This window comes from Crocodylus porosus, unplaced genomic scaffold, assembly GCF_001723895.1.
Source record: "Crocodylus porosus isolate Cpor-Errol unplaced genomic scaffold, CroPor_comp1, whole genome shotgun sequence".
NCBI classification, from domain to species: domain Eukaryota; kingdom Metazoa; phylum Chordata; order Crocodylia; family Crocodylidae; genus Crocodylus; species Crocodylus porosus.
Window position 1 is genome coordinate 23,759,426 of NW_017728917.1, and position 13,349 is coordinate 23,772,774.

Sequence of the window (13,349 nt, forward strand, 5' to 3'; positions counted from 1 at the left end):
AGTATCAGAAACTTAATGCAGTCTATTAAAATAGTTCAAAAAGGCAGCAAGTTCACATAAAGGTAGTAAGGTAAACAAGGACAGAATTTATCAGGAGAGTAGGAGTCGAATGGCAGAGGAAAGAGTTCTCATTTTCCTTTGTGCCATAATATAGCTTCAGATTATATTGGTGTGTAATTCAATCATAATCTGTAGTCTATTTAAATATATCAATTTGACAAATGTATTTGGAAAATTATAGTGTTTTTTTTCCACAGACCTTAAAAATTAAAGCAAAGGCAATCAATCTTGCTGTTTTTAAAGGTTCAAATACCAGGGAACAGTTTTGTGACTTGAAGACTTTTGCTAACAGTAATATGTTGAGTAGAAATGTAGTGAGAAAATGGAATTTCAGATTAATTTTAAATTTTAAAATAACCTTTAATCTTCAGTAGACAAAATTGTGCTGGAAATGTCATGAGTAAAGACAGCGTAAATGCAAAAGTTTCATCTTTGCAATAGGCAGACAAGGTTCTTTAGGTAAATCTGATATCAAATAGTTGGAAAAACTCTTCTTTGCAAGCTTTTGGGTACATATAGCCTTCATCAGGCTAAGGAAGCATCTGCAGTTAGTCTGTGCTCCTCCTGGATGGAATAGTAGCCAGAAGCCAGTATGCATGCCAGAATGCCAGTCAGTAAAAATGTAAATTGAGGTAGTCAAGGGGTGAGAGACAGGTAGGGAAGGGGGAGAAGGGGAATGAATATAGCTGCTAAATAGAGAGGTGAACTGGGGAATCAGATGTTAGGCAGGTTATAATGTGTCATAAATCCAATGCTTATATTCAGTCCATGATTTTTTTGTATCCAGTAGGTTGATGAAGTGAACTTTGTAGGCTCATCTGTGAAAGGTGTTAGGTAAATTCCCTTTCAGGATCAGAACTGAGAGACTGGAGAGAGAGTGATTTTCTTGTGAGAAGGTTAGGGACAGAAATTATACATAAACCGGTATACATGCTACAGATTCAAACCAGTTTCTGATCATAACAGACGTTCAGTGCACAAAAAGTGATTTCAAAATAGCTGAAACCAGTTTAAGATAAACCTGGATGGAGGCAGTATCAGACTTAATAGGTTTAGGTTAAACTGGTTTATTGACTTTCTGTCCCAGAGCCCCTCCAGATTCAAGTTAACTCACAGGCCCCCAGTGTCCCAGGACTCCCCCACGAATCCCCCCTCCCAGCTTCTGGGCCACTACAGGTATGTAGCTGTATTTCCAGAATCGAAAGTGAATGTCTGTTCACTTGCTTATTGGCTCAGTCTACATAGGTTAGACTAAACTGTGGAGACTGAATTGATTCAGACTCAGGCTTTTTGACTGTCTGTACTTAGCCTTTATAGTCATGGATGAAGCAAAACAGCTTTCTCATAAGATTTCAAAAATCCTACTTCTAGGATCAGCTGTAAAACAGAAAGGAAAAGAATGGCCATGACATTCCACTTCTTCTGGGAGAAAAACCCTTTACCTAGCACAAAAAGAACTGTATGGATATTCAAAACACTTCTGAAGGAAGAGAACCATCTCTTCTGCAAGAAGTTAAATCAGATACCTATAAGGAAGATTTCCGTCCTCCCGAAGGAATATTTGCACTTGTCAGGTGCAGAGTACACCCGATATCCCACCCCTGGCTCCCTGAAAGCACACCCAGGGGTGAGCTGTCAGGGAGCCTTGCGGGGACCTGCCCTGACAAATTACCCACCTTTCCCACCAATCAGCTGATTGATTGGGAGAGAAGGAGAGTCTCCTACACAGGGTAACTTTCTGGGAAGAGGTTCCCCCAGCAGGAGAATGGCTTCCAACGGGCAGTGAGGGGTGCATTCTCCTGAAGTGAGAACCTTCCCAGAAGGCACTCCTGCTATAGCAGAATTCTCCCACCTCATCCACACTGCTCCAGGGCAGCATGGGCCAAGGCAGGTTGCCAGGCCATGGCAGCAAGGTTCAGGCAGTCTGCCTTGTCCTGTACTGCTCTAGGCTGACCTGGATCACTGTGAGTAAGGCAGAGATATTCTGCCATGGTGGCAACCCCTTCTGGGAGGGTTCCTCCAGCAGGAGAATGCCTCTCTGCCAATGAGCTGATTGGCAGCAGAAGGGGACTAGTCTCCCTCTGAAGGAACTCAGGCTGGGGGCTTCTCCCCCTGTACGAGAATCTCCCCACCTCCCCGCACCCATCATGCCTTGCCTGCCACTGCTTCTCTGCGACTCAAAATAATTCAGGGTGAGGAAGGTGTTGTGTTCCAGCAGCAAGGGTCTCTGAGCCTTGCGACCACAAAAACTTCCTCTCCCCACGACCTCAACCCTTGCTTCCTCCCTCCACACACACACAACTCCAGATCAGTCTGGAGCAGTGCAAGGAGCAGGGGCAATTCTCCTGAGACAGGAAACATAAGGGTTCCCACCGCAGAAAAATGGTTCCCCCTCTTACCAATCAGCTGATTGGTGAAATGGGGGGCTTTCTCCCACGGTGGGAACCCTCTCACCACACTGTGTGTGGCAGAGAAGAGGACAGGCTTGCAATTCATGGGCTCCCCTAAAGGGTAGAAATGGCTTTGAGAACAGCCATCTAGTGCTGCCCTGGCTAAAGAGCTCACCTGCAAAACTCTCCTGGCATGGGATTGGAACTCTAGCTCCTGGGCTATTTTTCTACCAGTAACAATTACCAAGAATTCAGAAATTCTCTGAAATTCTTACCAGTAGAAACAAACATCAGTAAACAGCCAAGCAACCACTTAAAGGTTTTTAAACTTCAGAAAAAAGTCACCCAGATGTAAGTACAACAGAAGGAGGGCTGACAGTGCTATCTGAATCAGAACCAGTTTTTTAAGTCATTAATATTACATGTGCACAAGTCCTAGTTATGAACAGGGGTCTGGGTTTTCCATTTGCCATGGAAAAATGCAGATTTTTCTCTCTTTAAAGGAGAAAAGAGAAAAAAGGGTGGGAGGGGAAGGAACCCTTAAAGGAAAAAGAAACCCAGGAAACTTTGGGTTTCCCCTTGCAGGCTGGCAGAATTCCAGCCTGAAAGGGGCTCCTTGGGGCTGGGGGGGAGCAGCACACAGGGGGCAGAGGGAGCCACATATATGTGCACACATACACATGCATGTGGCAGCCAGGCAGCTTTGAAGAGCAGCTCCAGCAGCCCCCTCCAGGTAAGTCTATGGAGGTGGGGCACAGGCAACGCATCAGGGTGTCAGGGGGTAGCACAGGCCACATGTGGGGAGGTGGGGAGAGCACAGGTGATATGTGGGGAGGGGCACATCCCCCCCCCAGATTTCTGCACCCATAGTGGGGCATGGGGATGCAACTGGGCTGAACCAGCTCCAGGCACCACACTATCATGGCCACCAAGGTGAGGCACAGCAGTAGCAGCATGGAGTAGTGTCCCAGCCTGGCTATAGCCCCACACACCACTGTGGGCACCCCTAGGGAGGCACATGTCCCCTATGTATCACCTGTGCCCACCCCATGACCCCGCTCATGGCCTGTGCACCCTGTCACCTCTGCCCACACACCCATCTTCTTCCTCATGCACTGCAGGGGCTGAGGGCTGGGGGCACTGGTTTGGGAGTGAGGGGCACCGGGAGGGATGGGGGAGAGACTGTGAATTGAGAGTGTGAGGGGCAACGGCATATCAGGGCTGCTCAGCACTACAAAGCAGTGGGGGGAGGGGAGGACAGCCATGGCTGGACCTGCATCCTGGTAAACAAAGGGGGCAGGGGGAGTCTAATCTTACACGATGAAAAAAACAAAACACATTAGGTATTTAGAATGTATTTTATTATAATGACTGACGCATGAGTAGGCTTCCAAATTGCTTTAAAATTGTAAATATATCGATAAAACTTTATGGTGAACTGATAGATAGAGTGGAGGAAAAACATGGATTTGGGTTTTTTAAATCAGAGAGTTTGAGATTTTTTTTAATCAGAGAATTCACAATTTTTCAACAGAGGAAACAAGAAACCTGGTTATGACTAAGACTCCAACTAGTTTTCACATTTAACATTCTCTCTCTGTCTCCATAGGTACCATATCCAAACAGGACATTGGTGACCATGGTCTTCCACAGCTCTCTTCTCTTAAGGCATACAGAATTTCCAGTGTCAATACACTCATCCATTTAGAGAGACTCTTGACATAAGTCAACCTCTGTCTTCCACAATCTCTCCTTCATTGAATCTATCCATTTACAACCAGACTTTCAATTTCTTTTTTCCTCATAACGTGTCCAAGAAACTCCAGTGTCTCATTCTGATGTTAATCAGTAGCTTCCTCCTGCAGCCTGATCTTAACAAAATATCTTCATTTGAAGTTGGACTTATCCAACATACCTTCAAGATGCACCTTAAGAACCACATCCCAGTTGCTTCAGTTCTTTTCCATGAATTCTCTTTCCATACCTGGCAATATTGTCCAATATTCTGATTCATATATGAGAACTGGTATAACTTAGGAATTCAGAACTCTCAACTTTGTCCCAATAGAAATTTTACTATTTGTCAGTATCTTTTGCCATCCCTATTCTCCATTTTATTTCATGATCACATTTACCATCTAATGTTATCCAGGCTCCCAAGTAGTTAAATATATTGACCTGTCTTATCTATTCCTTTCCACTTTGATGTTGCACACTCTTCTTCTTTGTAATTACCATGCATTCTGTTTTTCTACAGCTAATACTTAGACCCTTCTTCTTGCGTTCACAAACAATTTTGTCTAAAAATTCCTTGCAACTTCTCTTCTGAATCAGCTATAAAGACTGTGTCATCAGCATAATGCATTTAACATCACAGTTTTCTGAAGAACTTTACAAGAGAAAAATGTATTTAGACATTATAGAAAACAGTACGAATTCAGTACCAGCTACCTATATATATCTCACAGAAACCATCAAATGTTACATTTCTAGAACACCAACAAAAGAACCCTTGTCTGATAGGGCTGTATGAAGCCCTGTTCAGTGGAGATTTGGCCCGATTCAGTGGCCGAATCTGAAATGAATCAGAAGACCCTTTAATCTCTCCAAATCAGAACCCTCCAAATCAATTTGGAGAGAGTCAGAAAGATTTGGCGATTCAGACATAGACACAGCTTTAAATATTTTTTCTACATACCTCTAGGTACCAGGCTGCTCGTCATCTTTATGTCTTTCACTTCCTGAATTCAGGTGCATCTCCAAGGGGTCATAATCTAGTTCAAAGGATATAACCACTTTCTTTTCAAGTACATCCCTGCTTTGCAAACTAATCTACATACAAATACTGGGCATCAGCATTCAAAAATGCTATTTCTGTCCATCATGTTTGCCTCATTTTAAAGCACATGTGAGTTTAAAGGTTCTTGGAAGAGATAAATATGCTGAGGCCCAAAGAAAGGGAGAAGAGATACAGACCATAAGTTTGCATTTCACAAATTAGAAGGCTAGAGTACACCATATCAGTAAGACTGTGACTACTATCACACAGATGAAACAGCCTTATACAGTAATAATTTTTAATAGTCTGTATTGTCCTGATTAACGGAATGATGCTTTCTCCATTAATCTATTTGCTTCACTCAGATATCTCACTCATATACTGTTGTCTTCACAGCAAATACTCAAGAGCTGTTTAGGGAAAGAATGACAGAACATCTAGCTTTGAAAAAATAGCCATGATCCATCAGACACAAAATTACCAAGAATTATGACAAGGGTTTGAAAAAGGTACTCTTGTTGCATAAGGAAGATAAGGAAGAAACCAGAATCTGACAGAAAAATCCAATGAGGACACCTGGAGAAACCAGGCATGCCTACATCTCATCACAAAATTGCAGGACAATAGGTTAAGTTCTTATCTCTCTAACGTTTTGTTCCTGCTATTAATTTAAAAAAAAACCCAAAAACCTTGTATTATAAGAAGTCTGGTGACAGACTCTAAAAGAAAAAGAATGAAGATGCCTATTTGACCCACATGGTAACAAGTGATTGACTTATGCCTGGTGCCATACCCAAATTGTAGTTCAAGAGCAAAAGAATTACCAAATAAGGGAAGTAAGGGCCTAAGGTCCCATATCTGTGTGGGTACACTCAAAAGACCAGAAAAGGAATATAAGGGGCCTTATATATGTGACAACTATTTTCATGACTGAGGACATCTGGGTGCTGATTATCAAAGGATTGTTTGCAAACAACTGAACTTACTATAGACTCATTTCTACTCCTGCATTTCCTAAGAGTATCTGCAACTGGGTTGTTTCTTCTGTCAGTGTGGAACTTGTTGAGATCACCACCAATTCTTTTATCATCACAAACCTATATAGCCACAGAGGGCTCTGCCTGAGGCTATTCAAAAGATCCAACAACTATGACATGAAGCTGCTTACCTCTTAAGCAGGACAGATTTTTGAAAATATATCACACATGTATTCTGGACTCCTCACTGGCTGCTGATTCACTCCCAGGTGAAACCTGAGATGCCAGCTGCCATCTGTACACTCCTAATGTGGACTAAACCTTGGTTGTCTGAAATTATGCCTCTGTTCATGCTTCATCCTGTCACCAACATTCAAAAGGAATGGACTGGCTTTCCCATCCTAAGAAAACTTGCATGAAATCTAAAGTAAGAGGGACTTTTATCTCGGGAAGAGATTCCTTCCAATTATAAACACAAGACCCCATCCAGCTACATTCAGAGCACACTAAGGTAGATGTTTGCTCAGGCTTTCTATGAACTCAAGGCCTTGCAATCCCCTTAGCATTCAGGCTGATATTCACTATACTTAGCCTTTTCAAAATAACTAGTTAGATCCTATTCACAAAAAATGAGCCCTATTCAGGAAAAAAAAAGTTACACATGATCTAAATTCTTTATGCCTACTATAGTGATAGGGCCCTTTTAAGTGCAACAGGGTGACAATCAAAACATTTTATGCAGGCTTTTTGGTAAAACATCTCTAGAAACCGAGAATATAGTCCATCCTATAAATTCCTAACGGTCTTTTGTGTTCTACAATATGTAACCATTTATTATCAACAACAAAAACTGTATCCTACATAATGGGAATGACATTTGAAAGTGTAGAGTATTGATTAGCAGTTGCTTAAAAGTGAGTCACTATAACAATGCAGCATCTATTCATGGTTCTACCTACCTTCACCATGAAGATAATTTGCATGGAGACTGGCTCTTAACCTTGAAACGTTAGCATTTTCCAATACAGGATGTGAAAACAACCAACCATAAATAAATTAAGTGAGGAAAAAGGCATTCATTTCTGTTTAAGAGCTAATGTTTTCCAGTTGGATCATCCACTCAAAAATTTCCATACTGAAAGTCATTATTGAGATTATAAAGCATATACTTTAAACTTATGGAAGCCATCTGCTAACTTTTCCTTTAAATAATACAGGTAATACGATTCTGTGCTTGCAGAACCCTTTGAAGAGCAGACAGTACTAATGTGAACAAGCAGAAAATTCAGCTTGGTTAAACAGACATTTTCTTTTTGCTTCAGAATTTTTTTTTAAAGTAAAATGCTACTGAGATTCAGGCAAGATTAGATTGTATAGGTATGCCATTACAAATATTAAGAAACTGTGATTTTCATTCTAACACCATTGTGCAATACTGGCTCCTTCAAAGGCAATGGCAGCTATGCCATTGATTTCAATAGACTTAAGACTTTACCCTAAGAAGGAAGGGGGAAAAAATCCTTTATTTGATGATGGAAAAGACAAGGCATTATTGAAAATGAGGTAATACAGCAACACCTTAGCTCTCTGGTTGAAGAGCCAATCTGAAATGAGGACCTTCTCTGAAATGTTGTACTGCATATTTCAGCTTCTTCAGTACAATAGACTGTAGTGTGTTCCACATACACACATTTTTTCCTTCTTGAAAACAGGAAAATAAGAAATATTCTTCCAGAAGAACTCACTTTTATGATTTCATGCAATATCCTAGTGCAGTAAATGCCTAGTAATCAGTCTGGTGTGAAGAATAACCCTGCATGCATATGGCTCAAATGCACTGAAATATTAAAAGGAGTTAAAGTCTCGAGTTTTGTATATGGCACTTTGAAATAACTTTAGCAAAATCATAGGATTAAAGTGTTTGTACATCTTTGCATGTATATTTTGTCATTGGGCAAATGGTCCAAAAAACATATAAGAAACAGGAGTTTTGCTGAATCCAAACTTCAAGTGATTTATTTATAACTGGCTTAACATGAGTGTTGGCATGATTAATACCATTTACCATGCTAATTTTCTTAATCACAAGCATATTAACTTGTAACATTATTTTTATACTAGTTACTTCTTACAAGGAAGTTCAGTATTGCTTAACTGCATAATTAAAATTATTAATCAGAATACACATAACATGTAAAGCTCATGTTTAGCAAAGAAGTTATTCATAGCTGCATCTCAATATGAACCAGCACAATAATCCTCAAGACCCTTCCCCAAAACTGATACAAATAGTTGCATTAGCTCAAATAAAAGAAAATCAAGGTTTTTAAAAAAAAGTGGGCTGCATAAGGCTGAAAAGAGAGGGAAATGCAATTAATGTCAAAATGATTTGACTAAATTTCTCTAAATCAATATAAAGTGAACTTTGCAAAAATTTAAATTACCATTATGTATTTTAAAACTAAAGATAGATGTTCTGTATGAATCAGATGCACCAGCTGAATGCTAATTGATCTAAATCTCCTTGTTATGATAATGTTATAGTGACATTTCAAGAGTTGTAAGAAACTAAAAGATATAGCAGCTATTGGAGTCAGCACACCAAATAAAAATGTAAAGGTTTAAAAATGGATATGCAGACTAGAAGTGTTATTTTGAGAAAGAGAGATTTGAGGAACTCTAATCTATAAAAGAACTTGCAGTTGACACATGCATACTATATAGAGTTTGAATAAAGTAGCACATAGTTATGCAACAGGGAAGGTTCAGTTAAGCAAGTACCTTATGAAAGGAAAACTTATAGGACCTTCAAATAAACTTGTGTCTAAGTCAGCAACCTTTATGGCAAGTGCTGATAGAATTAATGGTTATTTTAATAATAAATAAAGTGCCCCATACTATTGAGAAAATGAAATAATAATATTGCCCAATTCTGTCCTGAATGACACAATGTCAAGGAGCCAAGTACAGAAAAAATGTCTCTGTGATAGAAACCTGAGAAAGCACAAACCGGTCTGTGTACTCAAAGAACCAGCTACTCTATCAGGGCTAAAGGAGCTTTACTGCATAAACATCAATTATTTCTGTTGGAGGAAGGCACTTTACCTGCATTTCCTACTTACATTTTATGACCACCATTGTTTTGCCACAGTATTGAAATCAAAACTATTATATACCATAGAACATGAACATCATAATTTCCCAATTCACTTCTTCCAATATCCTTATTAAAGCAGGTAAAGTAAACATTAACTGTGTTTAAACTCAGCTTTTAATCCTGTACACAGAAGTCTGGCTATTCCAGCAGACTTTGCTCGCTTACCTAGTGCAGTTGTAATTAGCCATAATTACTATATTAGACATATGTTTCTTAGTAGCATGCCAAGATACAAAAATAAAGCTATGGATTTTTGAAGCATAAGGAAAACAATGGCTTCCTGAACAGTTACACAACTCTATGTATCACATAGGAGTGTTACACACAGAACTGAACATTAGGCCCCAGCGGTACTTGCTAAGTAAAAGGTATGCACGTCTCTACAGACGCAGGCAGACAATTTATTTTATGGTGCCAAATCTACATGACAACTGTAAAACCTCACTAAAAATAGATACGTTTTAAACAATATTTTCCTCTATTCAGTGTTCTTAACTTCAGTGGTACTTATTTGTTTTAAAAATAAATTATTAAATATAAAAATGAAGTATAGCTTTACAGAAAGCTACTGTTTTCAAGCAGCTAGTCTCAATTTCCACAAATTAAAAATATATGAAAGTTTATGGATTTCATCTAGAGCCAACATCATCATATGCCCCATATATTTCTATAGCATTTAGACCATACTGCTAGAAATATAATAGAATGCTAAAATGTGTTGTACATGCATACATTTTTATTTACATATAGCCACTTCCATTTTTACCTACAGATTTGTATGCATATACATTTTTACCTACAGATCATTTCAGAGGCGTTATTAGTTATAATTTCTATATAAGCATCTGAAGGGCAGCAATCCCTTAGTCATTTAATGTTCAAAGTACAGTAGCAATTTTAACCCGCAGCAGTACTTCAGTTTAATTGCTATTATTAAATTATTTTTCATAGTAGTAACTTTGCAAAGTTTTGCCTTAGTAACCTATTTAAATTTCCATTTCCAGAATTTAATTTAGCAAATCATCACATGATACCCAATATATAGAATATTTTATACCACTGTTACAATCTCAATTTCAAATGTATTTCTGTGAAAGAACAAATTTCCTTACTGTATGTGAAAAAACTGATGGGATTACCTTCGTATGATGGTTTTCATTTAGAAATACTTTATTAAACCTCACTTTAAAAGAGTTTATAGCTAGCATACCTATATGGACTAAACACAGCACATTTACATATACTTTCTAATTTCATCTGTTATTTTTTGTAATTTACTGGACAGTATAGTTTTATCCACTGAAAATATGATAAAATAAAGATAAATGTTTAAAAAAAAAACCAGAATCCTGATTTCAGAAATACACTAATACCTATTTCTAGTGCAGAAATTTCAAATAGATCCTTAAATGACTGGACACTGGGGAAAAAAGTTAATGTTTGGAATACGACTGTATTACTACTTTGCCAAATGCTGTGATTAACTTCTGCCCCTCAATTTGAGTACTGAAAATTGTTCTCATCTATATTTCTAAACAATCAAGCTTGATGATTTATATAAAATGGACTTTAAAGATAGCTGAGGTACAATACTCCATGCTAACAAAGCTTTTCTTTGTTTTGTGAGTATTTTTGGTGTGTTTGCTATCAGTCAACCAGGTTCATCCACCAAAAATAAGGGAAAAATAATACAGAACTTTAAAGACCATGGCCCGAATTTTATCTAAAATTAAAATAGAATGCACTGAGAGCACCTATTCGTATCGTGCCCACCAAGATGCTAATAGGGAGCGGGGGAAGGGAAGAAATAACATTTTCCGCAGTACAGCCCTAAACACTTATCACTACCATGACTGAGCCCTTCCCCCCCCCCCCCTTGGTATCATGAAATACCATAGAAAGAGAAAATAAATTAAAATCAAATAGCTGGGATTAAACAAGTAATTGTCAATCTTAAAAAAAAAAAGACCCCATGCATTCACTGGTAAAAGAACTGAAGAAAAAAAAAGGAAAAAATGTTGAAATACATTGCTATGGTAGCTACCAATTACCTATGTTATAATCAGCTAAAAAAAAGAAAACTTACTTCAGAGGGAAACACGTTAGACACTGATACAATATCCTCTAAAAGGAGAGGAAAAAAAGAGTGATTAAGTATTTTATATTGACACTGGATCTTAAGTGCTTCAAGAAACTAAATCTGTTTTGTATTTTTCTATTAAGCACAGGGCAGTTTATGTGCAGGGGGGTAATTTTTGTGTGCGCAAAGGTTATCACTTACAAAGAGTTCCAAAGTTAAATAAAACTTAGCACCCAATGAAAAATTAACATGTTTGAATAGCAAAAGACTACTTCTACAGCCAAGATAGAATAAGATTTGATTAGATATTTGACAGCAATTCAAAAAATTAGAGTAATTTGTTTATGAATAAAAAGAGTTCCTATAACAACACAGAGTATACACAAGAATGTACAAAAGCTGGACATTAGTGAAAGTAGCATCCTGAATGTCAGATACCAAATGTTGAAGTCCAATAATTTAGTAGGTTTGGAAGCACAAACACACACCATATACTTTTGTTCCTAAGAATCTCGGTATTTTAAACAGTTGCAAGAACTGACCTTCACTAAGTATACAACATTGAAAACAGCAGTACCTGCGTCACAAGTTTCTTATACAACGATCGTTAATGCAGCCCCTCCAATTTTAATTTTAACTTAAGCTTTTTGTTTGATTTTCCAGGCAAAGCCATGATTACATAATTTCCCAGTGATATCAGTCTTTCAAAGCAACTGCCATAAACATTAAGGCCAGTTCATTACCACGCAGACCATACAACACACGTTACTTTGGGCTAAAATCCTATCTGAGAAAGATGGCCAAAAATTAGCTTGAGAAATCACGGGCTTCTTATTCTGGAAACATCCCTACACTCTTGACTTCCTATGTCATGCTTTCAAGATAACATTTTAAATGCAGCAGAATTGCATTCTCGAAGTCGTTTCCTCCTTCCTTCCCTCCTCCCTCACTAGTTTTAATTATTCACCTGCTATAAACACAGATTACAAGAATGTGGAACTTTTATACAAGTTGCCTACTTAATTGAGAACAGATTCAGCTCCTGATAGAAGCTGAATAATCAATTCCACCTTCTCATTACGCTTCAGAAGGATGTAGACTTAGACCAATTCCTCAAGTTTTTGAGCTCCTTTAGTAGGTTATTACCCAGCTGTGCAGCTGAGCAGGCAGATAACCACATTCATGCCTCTTATCTGTAATACTGTAATACATCCCAGCACTGGGTTGAGATGATTGGGGAATAATGGGATTGTAAAAACTGCCGAGATGACAATAGTGCAGCCTTCTTTCCCTGCTACAGTGAGCTGCATGCCTTCAGCACTGGGCGAGAACGAAGGATGACACACGGGCAAACCGCTCTTGAAAGGAGTTCCCAATGTTTCACAGAGAAGCACCCACCACCCCCACAGCTGTACAAAACAGGCCTGATCTAGGCTTCAACCTGGGTTTGGCAAGCCGGTAATTTCGGTTTACATCTGCGTGGGTAACCAAGTCATCTACAAATAACTGGTTCACCAAGCAGCCTGCAGACAGTGCGGTGTAAGGGCTCGGCGGGGACCGGGACTGTGCGTGCGGTGCCAAAACCAACCCACCCCCTGCCCACGGGCAGCGCCGCGCCGCGCCGCGCCGCTCTCCCGTTTGCTTAGAAAACTCAGTCTGCCTCCATTTTCTGGGCTCCAACCACTGCTCCCGACACTTGGCGAGATCCTTACCTTCTGCAGGAGCTGGGAGCCCGAGTACTTGGCAGCGATGGATTTGATCTCCCCACCGAAAGCCGAGGCCCAGAGCTTGACCCTGCGGAGGGGAGAGGGGAGGGCGACATGTCACACACGTGCCGGGGCCGGGGCCGGGGCCGGGGCTAGGTGCGCGCCGCGCGGGGGCAGCCGCTGCGGCCGCACTTGCCTCC

General features: G+C 39.5%; 1 protein-coding gene across 1 annotated transcript in view; it reads right to left on the bottom strand.

Moving 5' to 3' along the window:
- Positions 1 to 13,236, bottom strand: part of CACNA2D3 (calcium voltage-gated channel auxiliary subunit alpha2delta 3) — a gene marked incomplete at its 5' end in the record, with an annotated part of 852,337 nt that extends 839,101 nt beyond the window's left edge. The window contains one exon of the mRNA XM_019537014.1: positions 13,156 to 13,236. Coding sequence (XP_019392559.1) covers positions 13,156 to 13,236 — 81 coding nt within the window. The remainder of the gene's footprint in view (positions 1 to 13,155) is intronic.
- Positions 13,237 to 13,349: the final 113 nt, after the last annotated feature.